At 39.4% G+C, this 23,363-nt stretch overlaps 1 protein-coding gene across 1 annotated transcript in view; it reads left to right on the top strand.

The window, feature by feature from the left end:
• SLC44A5 (solute carrier family 44 member 5) overlaps window positions 1-23,363 on the top strand; it is a 52,639-nt gene that overhangs the window by 4,913 nt on the left and 24,363 nt on the right. The window contains exons 3-6 of the mRNA XM_050900836.1: window positions 8,841-8,914; window positions 16,431-16,515; window positions 20,059-20,143; window positions 22,967-23,095. Of these exons, the coding sequence (XP_050756793.1) occupies window positions 8,841-8,914; window positions 16,431-16,515; window positions 20,059-20,143; window positions 22,967-23,095 (373 nt within the window). The remainder of the gene's footprint in view (window positions 1-8,840; window positions 8,915-16,430; window positions 16,516-20,058; window positions 20,144-22,966; window positions 23,096-23,363) is intronic.

Raw genomic sequence — 23,363 nt, 5'->3', positions numbered from 1 at the left:
CAGTGCATTTTATAATGCTTTGGTGAGATAGTATTGTTGGAAACAATATAAAAAAGATCAGTTCCCTAAACATTAAGGGTATGGCTTCATTGTACAGTAGACCATAAGACAGTGATAGCTGCATTGATGCTTATTGAGCATACTTTGCAATGAGGTGCACTTGGATTTAGATTCAACATACCGTTTCTGTAAGATACCCAAATGACTTGCCTGACCTTTTGGGGTCGCCAGTGTATCACTGTGCAGTACACTATAGACACACCCTTGAAGTAGTTTAAGATTATTACTAAATTTTTTTAAAGACGATGAATGAACTGGGTTTTTTAATTCATTTTTCCAATTACTAAGATTAAATGATTAAGGAACCACAGTCTTTGAAGCAAATAAAGACTGTCTAGTTCCTATGAGCAAATGCCTTCTCAGAAGATATTCCAAAGAGTTCAACAGGAGGAAAATGGGCATCTTCCCTGAATTTGTTTCTGACTTCGGGGCTTCCCACTTTTCTGTAGGAGAAGAGATACTAGGAAGCTGAGAGCATACATTTTTGTCCATTTTGTAATGGATATGTGGGTGGGGACAGAGCTGTTTGTACGCCTTGCCATAACTGGCGTAACTTGGTGTAGAGTGTGGGTGGGGAAACACCTATCTTTGCTTTCTGCTGATAAAATAATTTGTCCTGCTCTTGATTTCATTGTCAGTTTTCATTGATCAGGGAAAAAGTTTGTCTTCATTTTTGAAAAATGGAGAGGATGGGTTTCTAGGGAGATAGGCTGCAAATTGTACATATCTGCATTGAAAGGTGCAGAGACAGCTGGAAAAGGTCACATCCTATTGTCATGACTGCTGAAGCTGATGCATTTTTGGAGGTGCTGTAGAGTAGAAATGATGTTTTGAAGTTGTTGAGCACCAAGCTATCCCCCAAATGACTAAAAGCCTGAAAAACTGAGAAACAGAAAGCCAAGTCTTAATAATGGTGTATTAATGTCTATTAAAGAATGGATTACTCCCACAATTTTTGTCACATGGATCCTTTGCAAGGAGATTTCAGTTATCATAGAATCATAGAATGGTTTGGGTTTGAAGGGACCTTCAAGATCATCTAGTTCCAACCCCCCTGCCATGGGCAGGGACACCTTCTACTAGACCAGGTTGCTCAAAGCCCCATCCAACCTGGCCTTCAACACTTCCAGGGATGGGGCATCCACAACCTCTCTGGGCAACCTCTTCCAGTGTCTCACCACCCTCACAGTAAAAAACTTCTTCCTTACATCTAATCTAAATCTACCCTCTTTCAGTTTAAGGCCATTACCCCTTGTCCTATCACTACATGCCCCTGTAAAAAGTCCCTCTCCAGCTTTCTTGTAGGCCCCCTTTAGGTACTGGAAGGCTGCTATAAGGTCTCCCGGAGCTGCCTTTTCTCCAGGCTGAACTCTCTCAGCCTGTCTTCACAGGACATTTTTTTAATAGAACAGAGCTGTTGCCAGTGGTTAAAGTGTTGAACAATGGTGGGTAAAAGGAGTGTTCAACAAGGCAATGTGTATAGAGCTTTGCTAGTAGCATCATTCTCAAGAGGGTTGTGTGTGGAGTTTGGTATATTTCATGCAAACATCTTTTTATTAAAAAGGATTAAAATGCAATGGCTGTGTTGATTGACTCTGAGCCAACCAACTCATGAAAATCCAAACTGATGTTATGAAGATGATGTCTTTTATTGGTATGACTACATACTGCAGTCCTTTCAATTTCTTCCATTCTCGTTCTGCGCCATTCAAGACTGTCTGCCACTGTTCTCCACAGAAGTGTTAGTGTACAGTGGAAATAGGTGTTGAAAAAGTGGATTGTATCTAACCTAAAAGTAGTTCTGAAACATAGTTCTTTGTTACAAAGCCTCCTGCCAGAACAATCTGGCTTGGCTTCACTTCACTTAATAGTCAGCGCTGCAGATGAAAGCATGTCTGTTACCACGGAAGGTTCAGTAGTTTACAAGTAGAGTGAAATTGCTCAGAAAGCATCTAAAAAATCATGGGCAATTCATCAGTGTTTTTCCAGATGTAAGTGTAACATAGACAGTAAGTTCTAAATTAGCATTTACTATCCTTAGTGAGAAGAATAAATTAGAGAACCACAAGTTATTTATCAATTTTTATCTTTCTCAGCAGAAAATTTATGACAGAGAAGAACACTGCAGCCTTGTGGTACTCTCACTTGAAAACACACACTGTTCTCATCTACGCAAGATGTATTTCTTCTTTTCCTTTCTGAAAGCTAATAATTTTAGAAATAAATGGAAATGTTTGTTTAGGGAGTTGATCCTAATTTGAGAAGTATCTTTATGATACTGCCAGTGAGACTTTGTATACACTGTGTATAGGAATGAATTTAAGTGATAGTTTAGGGATGTTATTAAGTGTTCATCTATGTGCATTACTACCAGAAAATACTTGTAAGGTTTTATATATTGTATCCACCAAGTGAGTAAGCTTACAGGTTGACACAGTAGCTCTGCAATTTCTCAGCTCAAAATGATGTGGCAGGAGTTTTGGTAGACAACTTTCTAGAGGAAAATAGGAATTCCTGGTGTTCCCTGTCAGTCTGAGCTGGAGATGTATACCTTCCTCACACCAGATCTGATGATCAGTTTAACTGAATTCATAAGAGAGACAATCTAGCACATCGTATTTTAAGTCTAAGCTATCTCTAATTCCTCAAAGGCAGAAATTTCCTCCAAGCCATCTTTCCTTGCCCCGAGATGTTCACCCCTAGGAACTGAGTAAGTTGGGCACGTCTTAGTTTCCGAATGTACAAACACTTGTCTAGTGTCACAACCCTAAAGCTGTCTGTCTGTCTGTCTCTCTCCCCCCCATTGGCATTGAAATGGTCTCTCATACTGGACTTCAGGCAGATTTGTCACGTGAGGGGGGGGCTCTGTTGAATGGTCTCAGTATTTCATGCCAATGCCAGATGAAGGGGGGAATGTTGTGGGGAAGGCTTGTGAAGTTAAGGATTCATAAGGAATTTAGATAGAATGTGTTATGCTTCCTTAAGAATAAAAAAGCATTTCTTCCACCAACATCATCATAAGATCTGTTAAATATGTTTGTGGATAAATCAGTCAGGTACCATTATACAGGTGGGAAGACAAGCTTCTCCTTTTTCTTAATGCAATTATACTACTTTGGGTATAAAATGAACTGTCTTCTTCCATTCAGATTTTCTCTAAATTCCAGTAAGGGAATTTATACAGTCAATGCAATCATAGCATATTTTTCTAAACTGCTCTGGCAAAATCAAATTAGTACATCACACTTCCGACTTATCTCCAATTTCATGGAGTTTGTCTTAACTCTTTCCCTTGCCCCTTGTTATTTTCCTCCCTCCTCTATGTAGTTGTCGTGGTTTAACCCCAGCCGGCAACTAAGTACCACACAGCCGCTCGCTCACTCCCCCCGGTGGGATGGGGGAGAGAATTGGAAGGGTAAAAGTGAGAAAACTCGTGGGTTGAGATAAAGACAGTTTAATCAGTAAAGCAAAGCTGTGTGCGCAGGCAAAGCAAAACAAGGAATTCATTTGCCGCTTCCCATCGGCAGGCAGGTGTTCAGCCATCTCCAGGAAAGCAGGGCTCCATCACGTGTAATGGTTACTTGGGAAGACAAACGCCATCACTCCAAATGTCCCCCTCTTCCTTCTTCTCCCCCCAGCTTTATACGCTGAGCATGACGTCCTATGGTATGGAATGTCCCTTTGGTCAGTTGGGGTCAGCTGTCCCGGCTGTGTCCCCTCCCAGCTCCTTGTGCACCCCCAGCCTCCTCGCTGGTGGGGTGGGGTGAGGAGCAGAAAAGGCCTTGACTCTGTGTAAGCACTGCTCAGCAATAACTAAGATCCCTGTGTTATCAACACTGTTTTCAGTGCAAATCCAAAACATAGCCCATACTAGCTACTATAAAGAAAATTAACTCTATCCCAGCCAAAACCAGCACAGTAGATTCTTGGGTTTTTCTCATATTCCTCTTGCTGGTTAGACACCTTGTAGATTTTTTTTCTTGTTATGTTTTAAAAACTCTTGACACCTCCTGGACTACCTTTAATTGTTCAACATCTTTCTAGAAATTCAGTGTTCTTGTTAAGACAAAGATCACCTTTTCCTCTGTGATTAGAAAATGTAGTTAATATGTTCTCACGCAAATTGAATATCTGTAAATTTCCATAACCATTTAGCTATCTTCTTTAAGAGTTTGAAAAAAACTAAGAAAAATTTCTGACCTTAACTAACAATACAAACTTCACCTTCTCACAAATATAAATGTGTCACTCGTAGATATCTACAGGGCACATAATTTGATACTGTGGTCAATATTGAAATAATAAACAATTTTGACAGTTAAATTATCCTTTGTGCTTTTTAAACTACATAGTCTCCTAAAGATGTTACTTAGACTACACTAAGAGTCTACCATAGATAAATGTTGGTAGAATATAAAATTATTTTTCTTGCTACTGGTATTTTATTGGTCCATGTATGTTTTATTAGATGTTGTTGTCTATATCAACACAATGTGCTGTGCACTTGCTAATATGAGTGGGGAAGCCTACATTTTTCTTTGAGTTCTTGTTTCATGTTTCTGGTTTGGGGCGTACAGTGTCTACAGATGTTGCTCATTTGCAGATATCGAAATTTGAGTTTTCCAGAACCAAACAATACTTCCTTAAGCATGGTACCTGTAACTAAGACATATCAACTTAGTAAATCCATGCAGGTCAGTGCAGATCAGTTGTACTCATTAAGAAAATGCAGAATTTAAGTTGATGGAAAGCAGCTTGTGGTGAAAACTTGTATAAATATCTTTTTCTGTGCAGTTTTGGCCTCCACAGTAGAAGTAGCAATTCATGGGGGATTTTGAAAGGAATTTTCTCTGCCAACATTTAGTTTATGTGCACCTTGCACATTTATTCAGCTGTGCAGGATGATGCCCTCAATGTCACTGTGCTGATGGAAATACCCATTTGTACAGCAGGTTTTGCTTCTCAGTTCAGCCCCAGTGAAGAAAGGGGTCTTCAGAGCTATTCATGGCATTGTATGGCATAGTATAACATCACCTTGACACAACATGATTTAGGGAAGTCTCAAAACACAAGCTGTTAGTCAAGCAAGGGAGGAGGACCTCAGAAGCGAGGACATTAGTGGTCACCTTAATGTGTCAGCAGAGTTGCAAGTTGTAACCTGAAACTCACACTGTGAACATCTTGAGCCTCATTTTGCTCTGTGGTTGCACAGTGCCGGGCTCAAGACTATTCGTAGGTGCTAATATACTGGTAGTGCTGTTTAACTAATAAATGTCGTCGTTTCTTGCTAGTGCAGCATCTTGAGCGAAATTGCACTTGTGACAGATTGGGCATGAAACTGCCAAACAGAGAGAGGTTCTAGTCAGTCATGAATGATTAAGTGCATGAACTGTCAGGGAATAAATGGCTTTTATGCACTAATACTCTGTGCGGATGATTTTATCTTTGCATTCATTTGTTTGCTAGGATGCCATTACACATGCACGAAGTATTGTTTGCATTCACTGCCACGTGTAACGCAGGAAGAGAAGCCGAGAAGCCAGTATGTTTCTGAGAGATGGTGGAGAGCAAATCACGCTCTGTAAATTAAGCTAAATGACAGCAGTAAGCAGTAAAATGTGATGTGAGAGCCTGAACTGTGCACTTAACCAAATGAAGGTCTTTTATTACGTCACCTGAAAATGATTAATCTGATGGTTTTATCAGCAATTTATCTCTATGGAAACTCCTGTGTTCAAATACATAGACTCACTGTGTTGTGGTTCAGATTATGGAACTTGGTTATCTAAAAAGTACCAAAAACCATCAAAATTTCTAATACTGGCTATTAGCAAAAGCATTTTTAATGTTTTTGTCATCTATACCATAAGAAATGTAAAGTGCTTCTTCTCATTAATCTTTGAACACATAATTATTATATAGAAGTATGGTAGCGCTATCTGTAAGAAAGACTATAGAGCCTGTATGATAAGCAGTGTTCTCCGTTTCTATTCTCATAATCGTATTTCCATTAATCCATCTTCCTTAGGGTTCAGTTTAACAGTTCAGTCTCCTGAGTGATTTTGCTCTGCCTCATTAGCCTGAAACAAACTGAAAAAGCAGATTTGCCATAACAGATCGCCTTCTTAATTTGAAAAAATTCATATCAAATCTGTTTTCGGTCAATGCATGGCTGGATAATTTCTGATTAGGTTTCAGTAATAAGCATGGGCTTCCAATATCTCCTGTTTAGGAAGAGACAATTCCCATCGTTCCAGTTCCTGCAACTTTGGAAACTCCCAGAATCTTCACAGTATAACCTTGTAACTTTACAGAGTTATTTTAATTTATTCATTTAAGGTGTTTTACATTTTTTTTCCTCTCCTGTGGAGCCTTGTATTTATGAGGTAATATTATGATCTCACTGAAAGTGAGCTATTTGAGCTAACAATGACGTTAAATGGAGCCAGGGTTCCACCTGTAGTATCTAGTAAAATAAGCAAATATTTTGTATGAACAACAATTAGTCAATATGAACTGTTTAAAAATTTTTTGAAGCCACCCGAAAGAGGATTTATGTACTTCTTACATATTTGTAAAATATTATATAACAGCAATACTTGGCAAGAGTGAGTTTTACTAGGTACTGTACAGAAGTTTGTGTATTACAAAGAGCAGAAAATCCTGCATTCTGGTAAAGTGTTTATGGGTACTTGTTCATGGTGGCTCTGCAAAACTTTAAAAGGAAACTTTAGCACAAATGGGTGTAACCTTTAATTGCATTCAGGTATCATAAAATGAGACCTGTGAGAATTGGACTGGAAGAGGTTTTTGAGACTATAGGAGTTGTAATTAAAGTATTTATGGTGCCATATTTCTCCTGAGACATCTCGAATTAGATATTGTACCTCTTAAAAACGGCTCTGATGGGGTGAGAGCCAAGCTTGAGCGGCGTCAGAACTGCTTCTGAATGGAGGCTGGGAAAATGAGCAGCATTGTTTTAGTATCACTGCTTCTACTTTAAGCAGTTGTCCTTTCTTAGATTACTGTCATATTGACCTTGAATCCTGTACCACCTTGGCCTCCCTAAAAATTGATTTCAGTGAGATGTTAAAACCGTGTCTCTCTAGAGAAGTGTACAGGATTTTTCATTCCTTTTCCATGCCTGGAAACACTTTTCAAGTTCTCCAACTGTTTAAACGATCTGCCATCTTTATCTCCTTTACGCTAAAGAGTAACTGTTCTCTGTAAGAGGACTGGAAAACGGAAAGAATGGTAGATGCTAAAAATGACTGTGTGTCAGTTGGCGTTTGGATTCTAAGATTTCTTTTACTGGCGAGATTCAGCTTGCATCCACTTGGCTGCTTGCATGGACTTGCAAGCAGAGATGAACATCACTCATTTTATGAAGGTAGCCCTTTACTTTAACTTGAAGCACACGTTAGGTTTCCCGGGGTGATTATTACTCACTCATCTGTCACGGAAAAGCAGAACAGGATTTGGATCAGGTCAGAACAGCAGTAGTTTGTTACTACAGTTGTGGGGACAGCCCAGAGCAGCACCGACAGGTTCTGCAGACATGAACGCTGCCCAAATGGGGCAGTTACAGTTCATACACCTGTAGGTTATACAACCCGTTCTTCACCAAAACTGTGTCAGATAAGCAGGACATGGTAAATAACAACAGCAATTGAAATCCTTCAGATAAGGAGGCTCTAGGCAGCATACCCTTTTACGAGTAATTCACTTCTTCATTAATTAAATCCTGGCAAGACCATTAGGTGCAACTGTTTCTTAACCAGTGAGGCCTGCAAAGGCCTGTGAGATGTAATTATTTTGCTTCCACGCATCTTTAGAAACAAGGGCTTGTGAAGTTGGCTTGTGAAGGAGAGAACTGCTCACCCCAGCCAGAGCCCTTGGAGTTGGAGGCCTTGGAGTCAATGGTCTCCACAAGTGCGTACTAACCTTCTGCTCACTTGGGAGTATCGTACTTCATGTTAATTACACTCCTGGAACTGCTCTGATCAAGGTCAGACACCGGAGAAAAACTAGTCTAGTGGTCCGCATCTCCACTCCTCTGCCTGCATGAACTTAATATACAGACCAATAAGTAGAAGACAGTAATTTAATTGCATACTCACAGTTTATTCACTGGCTCAGTTTTCAGAATGGAGAGTGCTGTTCTTTGATTGCTTGTCTGTAAAAGAAGGTATGGCTGTCCACAATGTGTTGGGGTTTTTTTGTCCTCTCCGTAGAGCATGTTTTGGTTGCATTAAATGAGCTCAAGCAGCTGAGTCAGAATTTTGTGCAGAGATCAGGGGTAGTTGCAGAGATCGGGGGTAGTTGCATACAGGCTTTTTTTTCATTTCACACTGTTATTTTTCCATTCATCAGCTATTTATAATACAGGTAAGTTGTGCTGAATCTTTCTTTCATCACATTGTTTGCAATATTTGATACCAGCTTTAGGGACATGCTGAGGCAGATGTCCTGTAGTAGCTTATACCATGAGTGATCTGATGGATTCAATGTTGTAAGGTATTATTTGTTTTAAGAATATTTAAACCTGTTCCTCAATATGTTTTTATTGCTGTCTACATGCAAAAGGCATACACATTTATTTGCTGGTCTTGCTGCGAAAGCAGGGCCTTGCACCTCAAACGTGATTTTTTGAGTAAGACTTCTACTAAGTGCAGATGCAGACATCTTACTCAGGTGTTAAAATACCCTATGACACTTGGTGTTTTCAAAGGGTCATATTAGACACCTTATTTTTAAAAAGTGTTTCTTTCTGTCCCTAGGCACTGTACAGACATTATTTGCTGTGTGATCTTCATAGTCGTCATTCTGGGTTACATTGCATTAGGAATTGTGGGTAAGTAAACGCAGGTATAGTAGTGCTTTCTCATACACAGGGGAAGCAACTTTGTGAATGTTAGAATTTTTAACTGAGATGTCCCTTTTGCTTATATCTATGTAAAGCTTTCCAATCAATAAGCAATGCCTTGCCTAGAAGCAAATAATTAACATTCAGTGTCTATTGTAATTAGGGAGAAGTTCAAAACCATGTGTTTACTGATGAAAAACTCAAAATTAAGTGTATTCAAGTAAAAATGACATGGTTTGATAATTCTGCTATCATAAAGTAACTCTGGTGGAAAAATTCACTTTGATTTGTCATTAATCTGATAGCAAAAGTTAGAGATAAACACTCAGGTTTTAAGAGGCTTTTTGTTCTGTAAAATATTACTGAAAGAACCTATGTGAGCGGTAAGGAGAAGTAAGAGAAATTACTTCATTTGTTGTGGGATCCAGAGTTGTTTGCACATCAGGATATTCATTAATAATAGCCATTTTATTTTGTTTGTGTGAGAGACCTGTATGAATGCCTGTGTGTGAAAGGACAAATGATGCTGTAAAAGCGTACTTATTATGTATCTGCATGTCTGTCTAAGCTCTTTCAATTTGCTTGTAAAAGATTGGTTGGGCCCTGCCTTACATAGAAGAAAAGCCATTAGTTTTCTTCATAATTCTGTAATACCATTTTCTGTTCTGTAGAGAGAAAAGGTTGTACAATCTCCATCCTTGGGGATATTCAAAAGCTGGCTGGATGTGGTCCTGGGCAACCTGTTCTAGGTGACCCTGCCTGAGCAGGGGCTTTGAACAAGATGACCTCCAGAGGTCCCTTCCAACCCCAACCATTCTGTGAAAAGCTGCCGTCTGTAGCATGAAAGGATGACTGTAAGCAAGACTGCTTTAACCTAGGTGATTCCAATAACTGAATACTCTATCTTCCCACTAAATTGTACGGTAGCATAACATCCTCCAAGTCACAATGCTGAGCTGTCTCCTCTCACCTTGCCCATAGTAGCTGAGCACTGAACACATTCTGAAAAGTCTGTTCTCTCTCTCAAGCCCTGGGAATTCTCTGTGTGTATTTTTTCTTTCCCTTATTCACCTGCACTTACTGCCCCATCATGAACCTTTATGTCTTCAGGAAGACGGAGAAGTGAGGAACCAAATGGTATATACCAGCAAGTGAGAGAGATATGGAGGACCTTTGCAGGGAAGTGCAAAGACTGCACTAGGAAGCAAACATCAGGGTAACAGATGGCTGATGATGCTTGCAGGTGGAAGAAATTATTTCTTTTCAAAACTCTTTGTTTTTTTCTTGTCTTTGAGCCTCTGTTTCCCAAAAATGAATGATAACTTGAGATCTATGAATATAAGAAAAGTGGGCAGAGCAAAAAGTGAATTCAAAAGCTGTTCAAGCTGTACTTGATTTTATGCCATACTTCTAGAGATTACAGCAGCTATAGGATTCTCTTTGGGATTGGATCCGGGAAGAGAGTCCCTGATTGTACTGCATGGCATGATTGTACAGTCAGCTTCAGACTGACTTGAAATGCAGTCCTTTGACAATTTTTTCACAAGGTCAGTGTCTGTGATTGTGATGCTTAAGTTAACATCAGTGGCATCTGTGTGGAGACAAGTCCAGGATCTCTTTGTTTCGTAGCCACTACTGGATTCTGTGTATCCATGCAATATCTATGCATGTGTATCCATGTGTATCTATGCAATATCGTGCATGTACTCTCTCATCACAGTTCTGGCTACTGTATGAATCCTGTGGGCCCTTTCCTTTGCTATGGAATGAAGCATCTTCTTGCCCTCATGGCCTAATTGAATTGTTCCCACTTTGCTTAATTCCAAATCAACACTAATGTTCATTTGACTTGTGAAAGTATTTGGAGCAGAAATAGTCGCGCAACTCCCAGTTATAGGAGATTGGAGAGGGACTTACCAGAATGTACATGCAATATATATCTCTGCTTACTAAACCTGCTCTGGAATAGACTGAAGAAAAGGAGGTAAATTATGAGTCCTAAGAAGCAACAGTAGCTGCTTGACTATGCACAACTGTTGCAGACCTGCCATGCCTCCCACTTGGTGCTGGGAGTATGCTGTGTGTGAAGGACATCCCTCTAATGTCTGTGCTGTTGTCCTCCTCTTCCTACCTGATATTGATTCTTCACTGATGTTCTGCTCTCTCCTTTTGTCACTGCTCAAATGCAAAGCCAGAACTGAAGAAGCTGGACTCAGATCAGAGGAACGTTTGTTGTTTTCTTGAGCGTACAAATGCTCTGGTGACTGGTGACCTGCCCCTATGCAGACAGGCAGTATTCTGAAGTGCTGCTACCTGGACAAAGGGAAAGGAGAGCATTGGCAGTTCATAGCTGTACAGTATTCTTGTGCTGCCAGATCTTGGCTCTCTTTCCAGCACTATATAACTCTCCTTAATTTTTTGGCTAGAACTTTATGTCAACTTTGTATGTGCAGTTTCCACTTTCTGTATGTTGCAGAAGTAGATAGGAGCCAAAGAGGACTGGCCAGTTCCTCGGTTCTTCATGTCTGTAATCTCAAACACTGTAGTTACTGTGATGTGAGACAGTGAATTGATCATATTCCCTGCTCTGCACATGCAGTGGTTTCCTACTGGGCACAAGGTGTCTGAACAGCCTTCTCTTGCAAACCTTATGAAATATTGGTTAGAACTAGAACCTGTTCCTGGAACCAGATACCAAATTTGTAGCTGGTGACTTTTTCTACCTTTCTTACAGAGAAGATTTGAATTTTCAATCTAGAAACGTTTAGTTCAGCTCCAAATCCAGATCCACATAGTCCCTGCTTTTCATCTTTTCGTGTACTGTGCTTCAGCTATTCTTTTACTCTAATTTATTTCTAAGTAAAAGATGAGATCAGCTTTGGTGCAGTTCCAGGGGACAGCCCTGTACAAAATATATGAGAGTCAAAGAAGTTCGCATTAAGAGAAAATAAATTATAAATCAATCCTTAGTCATGAATTATGCCTTATGGCTTCTTACAGGAAAAAAAAAAGGAAGTAGATTTCCACAATTTCTTGAATACGTGTGAATACCACTCTGGATCCCTGTTTAATTTGGCTTGGGAAGTAAGCAGGTTCATCACACAACTGCTATGACTGAAAATCTGAGTCAAATTTTGCCCTCAGTATTGTATGTATAGCTCACATAGGCTTCAGCTATATGTGTGTCTGTGTAACAGTGGGGTAGAATTTTTTTATGTTTCGGGGGGCTGAAATGTAGTCTGAGTAAAAGGTAATCAATTCTCCTTGAAAGATGAAACCAAATTATTTTTGATACTAACCTTTCTTAGTTCTGCTTCAGTGATGGCTGCTGTTGAGTGACTGTACTGAATAGAAATAGTTATTCTATGATTTACTTTCTTACCTTACTTTTAACTTTACAGATGAACTAATAGAGCTCATTTAACATTCCGTGTAGTTCTCCTTCCTATCAAACTGACTTAACTCTTCATGTTTATTTCAGAGACACTGGGCTTATCCAGGCGATACTTTACAAACGTTTGGCCTCTTAATTTAAGATGATTTTAATTCAGAAAAGTTCACATAAAAGGCAGCAAATAAGTTATCTCAGAAAAGAGCCTCACATTGCAAAGGACAGGTTAATTCAAAGTAATAACTCTTGTTGTATTGCTCCAAGGGATGCTTATACTATACCAGTGTTATCAACATGGATTTACAAATTCTGTATCGTGTGTTCTGTTACCTGTTTCAATACATTAGTAAATTGCTTGTGTTAAAAAGCCGTAAGAACAATTTGGCAGGTCAGTTTCTCCATACATTGAAACATTAAAAATGTACCTTTAAGGGAAGCAAAATAATGATGTGAAAGACTGCCCTTTCAAAAATACACAGTAGAGGGAATGAGACAGATAGTATAAGCAGATTTGCAGTTCAGTTTTAAGTATCACAGGATGCCATTGTTCTAGGCACATTTTCTCCTTGACAGGAAGCTTTCCAGCCTTTACAACCACTGACATAGCCCATAGAGCACAGAAAAAAAGGAGTGCATCTAATAGACGTTTAGTGACAAACATTACCGATTTTTGATACTGTCCATGTGTGTTGGCTCCACATCAATAAAAGGACTGACATAACTGCAGGCCTCCCGAAAACGCTATACCGGTGTCATAGGATGTCACATTGCTGCTCTGAGGGCTGAGTCAACTGTGTAATATGGTTCAGCTGTTCTTTAATTTTCTTTTTTAGCCCAGATGTTTGTGCCAGCACTTAGACTGCAGCCTTATGAGCATCAGAGCATGCTAGAATAAAAATTTTATGTGACTGGATTCCTTTTCATTTAGTGCTTGATAGTGAGTCACCAGTAGTGCAGCACAACATGCAAAACATGGTGCTGCTCTGTCAGCCTAATTCTTACAATAACCTTCTTCACTCAGTGAGAACTGTTGAATTAGGTACCTATTCTTCACTGACTAGGCCAGAAAAATTGTGTGTTTATCACATGGATTCTTTCACTGTCATTGCTCTAAGTTTGCCAAGAAGGTGACAGAGGATTAAGTTTATAAATCTTGATGGTTAGCCCTGGCACAGACAATGAAAGAAGCTACGTATTTTCTCTTCTGTTGGTCATTTCCCTCCTCTTTCTGCTGCGGAGTTAATTAAATGCTAACTGTATGTGTTGTAAATCAAACCAAATTATTTTTTGTTTCACTTTGGAATTTAGCTGAGAGGCGTCTTCCTCCATCCACCCAGCAGCTGATCCCAGTGATGGAATTTCACAAAGTGTGCTAAATCTATTTTTTAAAAGCAGATTCTTTTTAATACTGTTTTATTAAAAACATGACTGAAGCCTTAGGCACACAGGACAATTACTGCCAAGCAGGAGTAGTTTTAGACAATTCAATAATGGCAAAGCAGGTAGACTCTGAACAGAAATTCTATTCAGAAGTGAGCAGTGTGTTCCATTGTTTATACTCTGCTAATTTCTACTAATAATTGAGAAACACTGCAAAAGATGAGTGATTAAATTTGAGACCAAGGATTGATACAAACCCAGTGAAACCAAGGGAGCCTTTTAAAATATTTCAGCAGAGTTTGTATTAGAACTAAAAAGAATGGGAGAATACACTGCTCTGCCCATTTGATGAGCTGAGTTTTATTCTGTTGGCTGTGTTAGTCCACCCAAACAGGCTGAAGGAAGTAAGCTGGGGTCACATGGGCCCTTCTTATAGAAAGATCCTTAATAAGGCTGAGATAGCAAAAAAAACCCCGACCAACATTATGTTGCAGTGTTTATTTCCTTTATCCCAAGTTTGTCTGAGGAGTGAAAAATAATTCCAGGTTTAATATGCTACTTAGGAAAGGGATATTGTTGGCAGTAGCAACTACTTCCAAATTATCTGTATGAAGCAGATATAAGTCTTGCTACAAAATTCTTGTCAGTACTTTGAATCTGGCATGGTGGGGCTTATCTCTACTGCTTCCTGTTTTGCTAGTGTTAAAGAAAAAATACAGTCAAATGCAAAAAATTAGTCTCTTTAATAATGTGCCAAGCTAATTTAAAAAAACTAATTTTGGGGCTGGGAAAACACGGATGTATTAGAGTCATCTAGAGTCATCTAACATCATAAAAGTAAGGCCTGAAAGGTCTTGCAGGTCTGTATAGGACCTTGATCCATTTGGGACCAGGCTTTTACATGTATGAAAAGCAAGGCCATATTAAAGTAGAAAGAAAAACTCCCTCTTGTCAGAGTCATGATGGAAGAAAGTGTACGTGGCATAACCTACAGACTCATTGCAGTCACCAGAGTGCTGTCTGCTTTCTAATGTCATGTACACATATGAGTTACCAGCTGACTACAGGAATTCCTAAGAGAGAGTTGATGCCTCCTAAATGTTCCTATTAAGTAATGCTGCTGAAATAAGTATGTGGGGGCTAACAAATGAAAAAGTAAATGGGATTTAACACTGGTGAAGCACTTCAGCTTTCTCTGAGCATCAGAACACCACAGTTAATCTGAAATGCAGTTAATCTGAATGCTCAGAAAGTGTTTGATACCAAGCAGCAGGTTAATTTGCAAACTCTAAAACACAGAAAAACTAACATAGGTTAAAAAGAAGTGGCAGATTCATTTTGGTAACCTAAAATCATTCCAGGTGAAAGGTAACATTACAGATTCTCTGTAACTATTAGCAAGTCATTGAAGATATATTGTGCATCTGTCCCGAACATTTCAATAAATTTGCAGTCTGCTGCTCTGAGACCTTATATAGGTTCTCTCTACTGCACATATCATTATTGTTAAGCGCTATTACTCTTACCAAAGTGACCTTGAGGAAATTGACAGTTTCACAAATGACTAAATATAATGTCACGAAGTTGAGAGAAAATGGCGTAATTACAGAGAATCAAGTTCAAGGTGGCTTGCATAGATCAAAGCCTAAAGTGTATGCTAAGTGGGCTCCTTACATTCAGTATATAGTACAAGAAGGGGAAGGTTGGGACTAAAATCTTTGTAATACCTGTAATCTTTTCCACATGACACAAGCACAAGGAAATGTTTGGGAGAAGTTCAATGGTCTTTTCTAACAGTTCTCTAGCAACCTGATTTTAGGGTGTCAGCTCAGGGTAGTGATATGGAATTATATTCTGGCATTATATCTTACTTTCAGATGATACTTAAAAATAAATGAATTTTCCATTCTTTAGGGTCAAATAAATAGTTAGTAGTCAGAAGCATTCAAAGGCTAGTCATTGGCTAGTCATGAAGGAAGCTTAGTCAGGTCTGCACACTACAGCTTAGAAATAACGATACTAATAGTGATAGCTGGTGTGTACTTGATCCTCAAAGGGGAGTAATGGTGCAGGTGAGAATGGCTTGGAGAAGAAATCCTGCTTCGAAGTGGAGAAAAGAAGTTTAAAACTTCGATATAAACCTCTCTTCCCATTCAATACTATGCTTCATGCTAGCATATAATACATAAGTTGCCAGGTGCAGACCTAATAACTGAAAAACGGGACAATTGCCAAGTGAGAGGTCAGGAAACATTTTCATTTACAAAGTGAGAGTTTGTTTCCATTCTTAGTGCAAATAGAGTCCATTAGATTCAGTCACACCCTGTGTATTCTGTCACACACCCAGGTAATCCCATTAATTTCAATGCCATTGTGGTTGTCTGTGAACGCTCCATTTTGTCTACATAGTTAGCTCCTCTTCTTTCCCCTTTTAATAATCTCTTTTTTTTTAAGTCCATTACATCATATTTTGGATACAACCCAGATATATGTGCCCTGAAGGTAAAAAGTGAACTGGTTTGCTCTCTTACTGATTCATCCATATCTTAGTTCAGTTTAGTTTGTTCTATATTTTAGTTTTTCATTAGGAAATCTACAAATCAATACTTTTCAGTAGTGATCAACAAAGATTAAAATGGTACATTAGAGGTGATACATTTTCATGCTAGTCAGTTGCAACTATTAACTGTGTACAGTTGACTAAAATGTTAAAAGATACGTGTATATTTGCAGCTTGGGTGCATGGCGACCCCAGGAAAGTGATTTATCCAACTGACAGCTATGGGCAGTTCTGTGGTCAGAAAGATACCCTCAATGAGTGAGTACTAAATCCATTCACATACCTTTATTACTCATGCACTATGAATAAGATGTGAGGTTTCAAATCTCTCTGTCTGCTAGGGGTTCTTGTGGGAAGTTGAAGAGACAGAGACACTCTTACTGTATTTATTCCAAATAAAGTTCAGAAATAGATTAGTTGCTCAGTGCAAATCTAGACCCAAGTTATTACTATAATGCAGTTGTTTTCATTATTCATGGAATATTTTTGGTAAAGTATCAATATATCCTAAAGTTTGCATCACTAATTGCATAGAAAGTGACTAGCTGGCACAGCTTCTAACTGCTAAAGTTTGGATAATTAATAACCTGTTGAGTAATTCTTCTGTCCACCTTGGGATAAGAGTAGTCCTAAAACATTGTAGCCTGGTTCTTAGTTTTTCTCAACATGCACCAAATAACAGAAAAGACCATAAGGAAGAGCTCTTGGTTTTTTCTGGTGCTTATCCAGTGCCAGTAGAGAGGAGACTGAGTGGTCTGGGAGACAGGCAGCTGTAACCATACCTTCCTTGGGGATATCAGCCGAACGACTGTATTTACTTGTCTCTGTTTCCCAGTCTTTTTAAATTTTGAATTGTGAGAGTTAAATTAATTCGTTGATATCAACCAAGTACTTCTACATGAAAATAGCTGCTCAGGAAAGAAAGATGTTGCATCAATGTTTTCTCTGAAAATCTAAGTGTTTTATGAAACAGAATTTAAAAAACAGTTTGCTTTTTCCCTCACCTTCTCCCTTTCAAAAAGTAAGTATTAGGCACCCTTTATGCCCTTGTCACTGTGAAGAAGCTGGATGTTATGCAGGAAGCAAAACAGAAGCTAGTGTTTGATAACAGCTCTTTGCTGCTTCTTTCTTTTCCCATTTAGTTTTCTCGGAAAAAACTGAGGAAGCCACTGTCCAAAGGGCAGTTCAGAAGGGGAGGAGCAGGAGATAGGGCGTGAAACAGAGGTAGAGCTAGGACTTTATATCCTCTCAAGTTTTTTTTTTTTACAGAGGAAATGGACTAGATAGTGTAAGACCTGTTCCATCCTCCGACTAAGATTCTTCACAGCAGTTGTCCAACTTCCTGAAGAGGAAAAACTAGGAGAAAAAGTTGTAGTGTTGTGTGTGTTCCCCTCACTGCAACCCTTCTCTGCTCCCCCCCCCCCACCCCCCAATTTGTCCTTGTCCCCCTCTCTGGTCTGTAGGAAGCAGTGGGCAAATGGGTTTGGGAGTCTCAGACACACAGCATCCATGCACTGTGTGGCGTGTAGCCACATGCTTCTCTTCGATTCTTATCATCCACTCCCATTCCCTCTCTTTGTTACTCAAGTCTTCCCTTTAGTTATTTCTTACAATGTGATTTCCAGTTTGTATTCACAAATGTCCCTCCATATATATGACTGCTGGAGAATAATAAAGCTAATGAGGCTGCATTTTGGCACTTACTTGCTACATTGAGGAGTTTCGTATAAAAATATAAGCCAAAAGACACACAATACAACCTACTGGAAAAGCAAGAGTGGTTATGGCAGTAGGCCGGGAGGCCCCTCTGAACAAGTCCCTCTGGTCCCTAAAAGTGGAGGTGTGGGATGTGCTTGTCAGGCCTTCATTGATACCACTGTCAGATTTTTCAGATGCCCTGAAAGTAAGCAGTGTGAAAGGCTAACCCAGGACTATGGCTTTCCAAAGTCCCCAAGGGCTTAGTCTGAGACTTTTTCCTTGGAAAGCGATCAGTCTCTGTGTTTTGAATCTTGTGCTTGGAACAAGCATTCCCAGCAATCTCACTGAGGAGTAGAAAAGAGAAGCTGAAAACCAAGCCAACACTCACAGCTCATGCAAAAACCCATTCGAACTCCAGTGAATTCCATGCAGTCAAATTAGTTCTACCTTGTGTTGTCATGCAAGTCTCTCTTAGGCCTCTTTGTGTCTCCCTGTAATCCATCTGTTAATCTCCATGTAATCTCTAAGCTCGTTTTGCCTTCTACAGAGCACAGCGTAATCACGGAATACAACACAATTTCATTATAAAGAATACAGACCTAGTTCTCCATGGCTGTTTTCTTGTGTTACATATGTTTAAACTTTCTTTTCTGCAGTCAATATCAGCGAGTGGGCTAAGACATAAGAAAAAAAAAAGATTTCATTAGTGGCTTTGAGCCGCTCACAGATTATAAATACTGTCAAGAAACTATTGACGAATGATGACATTTCAGTTCAAAATTTTATTCTATTGATTTAAAGAAATAACAACTAATGATAGTGAATTGTTTTTGCCAGGATGCATGTTTTGTTAAACAGTGCATAGCAGAACATACCTCAGTGAAGACAATTTAACCTTGTAAAATGTCAGGCAGTTGAGCTACTCCCAGTTTTAAAGGGAGCTTGAATGTGCAGTGATGCTATGTAATGGCTTTGAAGGCACAGCCGTATTCAGCAATTGGTGGGAGCCACATGCTGGTGGAAGATCAGAGGATATGTCATGGACTGTGGGATACAATGGAGAGATGTGGGAGCAGGACTTGTGCCAAGTCTGCAGTTAGAAGAGGGGCCGCCTTGTTAGCCCAAGCACACTTCATTGGTGATACTGCCATCCTGCTCCCAAGGCAGAGCTCCCTCTGTGCTGCATTGCCACAGTGAGGGTCAGTGGTGGCTCAGACACCACTTACTGTGCTCTCTTGCACATCATAGGCCATAGGGGGGCATATGCACCATGATTTCTTATGGGGACACTGTATAGTCCTGGCATGGCTAGCTGACTTTGAAATCTTGTGTAAAAAGGGCAGGGCTACCGCCATACCATCTTCACTGATAATTTTCTGACATAGCAAAGATTAACAGCATATTTTGCAGTCTTCAAAACCCAGGTGTTTAAATCCAGAGATCTTGGGGTAATCAGTTTTCAACAAATACAAACTGAGGTGACAGCTACCTCAAGGTCCCAAGTTGCAGAAGCTGTCAAGTGTGTGGATTCTGGGGTGCAAACCCCTCAGACTGTCCCTTATTTATATCAAAGGAGGTTTATCAGCGTTATTAGCAGATGCTATTATCATTCTGTTTCCTGGCCAGCTGCTTTCGGTTTCCAACCATAAAAAGCTTTTGGTTGATTTTGGTGCCACCTTCTGATCAACAAAAAATAGGCAGCTTTTACAGTGTAGCATTTGCTGATAGTAATTTTGCGTGCAGTACATACACAGTATTTTCAGTGTAAGCAAAGGGACCACAGTGTTTTTGCAGGGGTATTTTACAGACCTCACTTCTTAGAGGCAGGACTACAGATACCTGTAACAGTGCCTAGGGTTGTTTCAGCTTAAAACCTTGCTGTGGAAAAAACTTCTCAAAATTAGCATTTGTTAGAACAAATACTTCTGGTTGCAGAGATGTCTTGGCACAGAACAAGGGGAATTGTTTTTTTGTCTTGTGTTTACAATATGACCATTCACAATAATAGAATTTAAATATCGATGTATGCTGTAAATTTTTGAATGGTAGGATGTATAAGCACCCATATTTATAACATTAATTATCTTATATCCACTTCCGTAGGAACAAGACCATTTTGTTTTACTTTAACATTCTGAAATGTGCCAGCCCCGTAGTGTTAATAAACCTACAGTGCCCTACAACACAGGTGAGTGAAATACAGAGATAAAATATTTTCCCTGCGTCTTAGTCATGATGCTTAAGAACTAGACATACATTTGTTTGGATTTAAAAATTGCTGTTCATATCCTTCAAAATATAATATGATTGTTTTATAGATGACGTGTAGCACATGGTCTCTGTAGCCTGTGATGGTCAGAAAAAATAAATAGAAATGCACAAGATTCTGTATTTTAGGTAAGAGTTGACAAAAAAAGGTCTGTTTAATTGAATACAGCGATTTGTTACTTATGAATTCATCACAGGCAGCTATCCAGTAGTAATCAGTGCATGCAGAAAATAATTTTGATTGACATCTAGGGTTTTCCAAACTAGACACATTCAAGAAAATGTGCATATCTCCAGTGACAGGAGTATCTGGGTGTGGTTAGAGCCTATGGCACTTTCAAAAGTGAAGATCTTGAAAGCTTGTTCTTGCCTTATGCCACGATTTGTACTCCTTTAGCTGTGCTGCAGCTTCTTGTGAAGCTGTGAAATAAACCCAGTCACTGAACTTGCGTGGGTTAAAATTATCCTCCTGATGTTTTTACGTGAGACCATTTTACTGACCTGGTTTGTTGAACAATTACACAACCAATTATATCAGTTCATCTTATGAGGCAACAACTTATGGCGTGGGATAGGTCAGAGGAATTAGGTGCAGGACTGCTCTGCTCCAACTTTGCTGCCAAAGTAATTGTACTGTGTAATTAAACTGCAGGTGACAGAGTATGGTCTCAGCCATCTTGACAACATTCAGTGAAGTCCAGTATTAATTTCGATGAGGGTTGTTATATGGTAACCAATTTACTGATTACAAATGTTAATTGTCTATTTATTTGACTATCATTTTAAAATGTTTCCCATTCCAGCTTGCCCTTACTCCTGATCCCTATCCTTGATAGATGTTTCTGGCCTATCAGTTAGTGTGACCATATGGATTATTTGACACAGCTGAAGAGATGGAAATCTCCAGCAAGGAAGAGCAAGAACCCTCTTAACACTGACCAGTTGCTGTCAGAATGGAAACTTTCTCTATCAGCAGCAGATTTGCTTCAGGAATCCCCATCTGTCCACATGCAGACACCGACACTGTTACCCTGCAGTCTTTAGACTCTGTTACTGGAACAATTCAGCCTGTTCAGAAATACTGAGGTCATTGTGTGGGATTTGACTGGTGCTGTGGTCAAGTTGGCAGTGGTCATGAATCAAGTAAGGTGAAATACTTGTTGAAGGAGAGTTTGGGGGAGCAGAGTAGTTATTTTGTTTATTTTCAAACATACAACTTCTCCAAAACTGAGAATGTTTTTGAATGCTGTTTGCTACTACAGATGGTTAATTCTCTGGTCTTTTGTGAAAATGCTGAAGAAATGTTTGTTTGATAATTCCTCTTTTGAACTGCAGACAGGGTCTTTCATTCCTGTCCCATTCATATCAAATAGCAGGAGAAAAAAAAACACAAGAACTGGCAGGGGAAGAGCTTCAGTTCTTGAGTAAGACTGTGGATTTGCAAACTGTTATTACAGTTCACTGGATCCATAGACAGCACATTTAATTGCCTGTTTCATAGATGAGAAACTGAGGTTATAGTAAAGTGTATACTTGTTAGTCACCTGTTATCCCAGCAAGGACAAAACTCTTCTTTCTTTGTTCCTTGGCCTGTGGGTAGTCTATAGGACTGTAGTACTCATCTAGAACGACCTTCTTGCAGCATCTGCCTTGTTCTAAGGATTAGTACAAGATCTTTTCCCAAAATTCCTTTAAGTGAATCATATACGGTGAAATGCCTTGAGGTGAAATACAGGTTTGTGCATGATGTCTCTCTGGTACTTGGATAGCAGAGCTTTGCAAAGGGTGTTTGGATAGCACAGCTTTGGAAACAGACAACAGCCTTCTAGAAAAGGCTGAAACTTGCTAAAAAGATGGACTTCAAACTACCTCACAGTATTTAGGAACACTGAGGAGTTAGAACGGCTGTACACTAGCATGATTCCAGTGACCAGCAGAGCCTTCAGAGTCTGTCTATTGGGGGGGCTGCTTCTCCATTATGTAAATCTAAGTCATAACTTCTGAGTGGATGCATCAAACCCCAGTCCTCACTTGATTTCTCACATAAATTGGGTTTGTAATGGCTGTACCTTGAGTGGTGTGAATTTCATTCCTGGCATGTGCACCCCTTTTGCTTTGTAACTAGGTGAGATTCACCATTAGTCAGTAGTAAAAAGTCACCTTTGAGTGATTTACACCTAACTTGACTTGAACGATATCTGTGGAGATGTATTTGACCGAAGGGACTGTGTAGAAGGATGGAACAATTTTAGCTGAATGAGTCTTTTTTTAAATAAAGTTCTCCTTATGAAGGTAATAGAAAGAAATTGCGTGTATCCTGTGAAAGTAGCTACTGCACCACCTTGCTCATATACACTGCTGTTGATGGAAGTAGAGGAGGACCAGACAGACTTTTTCCTGGTGTTCAAAAAAAAAAAAATTTTTTTTTCAACAGACGGAAAGCTCTGCGTATCTACTAGAATGTGTAGAACCTAAGAAGATACAGAGAGTGGCTTGATACGCCAGATATGAGGAGAGACTTTGAAAATGTATTCTATCAAAGAATTTTAGAAGTATTCATCTAGGGAATCAAAAGGAAAACATATGTCCCTTTCTAAATACTGCAGTAAACATTACTAAAGGCAATTCCATAAAACAGTGCACTTTTATAGGTGGCCTTTTTCTTGCTTTTTAGTTGCACTGACTTTCCTTACCCTTCTCTACCCCCAGTGTATCTTTACTCATTTTTTTTCTTTTCTTGCAGCTTTGTGTCTCAAAGTGCCCAGACAGGTTTGCAACCTACATTGATGTTCAGGCTTCCTACAGATATAAACCAGATCAGTGGAATTACTTCAGGCAGTTCTGCAAACCTGGTTTTAACAATCCTCGCAAGGTGTGTATGTATCAGTAGGTGATGGAATACATTTTTTCTTCAAGCAATGTGTAATATGTATGATTTTACTGAGCTATATTAAAACTTTGAATTATTCTGATTTCACTATATAAGGACTTGTCCCATATATATGGTTTGACAGTGATTTAATCAGGGGTGAAGCTCTTGTATGCGCACCAAACCCCCCACTATCTAAATGATTACTGTTTGCTTAAAAGAATATCTGCAGCTACCCATGTAGTTGCAGTACTGTGGCAAGCAGTATCCT

Source organism: Gymnogyps californianus, chromosome 8 (genome assembly GCF_018139145.2).
Source record: "Gymnogyps californianus isolate 813 chromosome 8, ASM1813914v2, whole genome shotgun sequence".
Lineage (NCBI taxonomy): Eukaryota > Metazoa > Chordata > Aves > Accipitriformes > Cathartidae > Gymnogyps > Gymnogyps californianus.
Note: the sequence above shows the minus strand (reverse complement) of the source record. Positions and strands in the feature narration are given on the sequence as shown.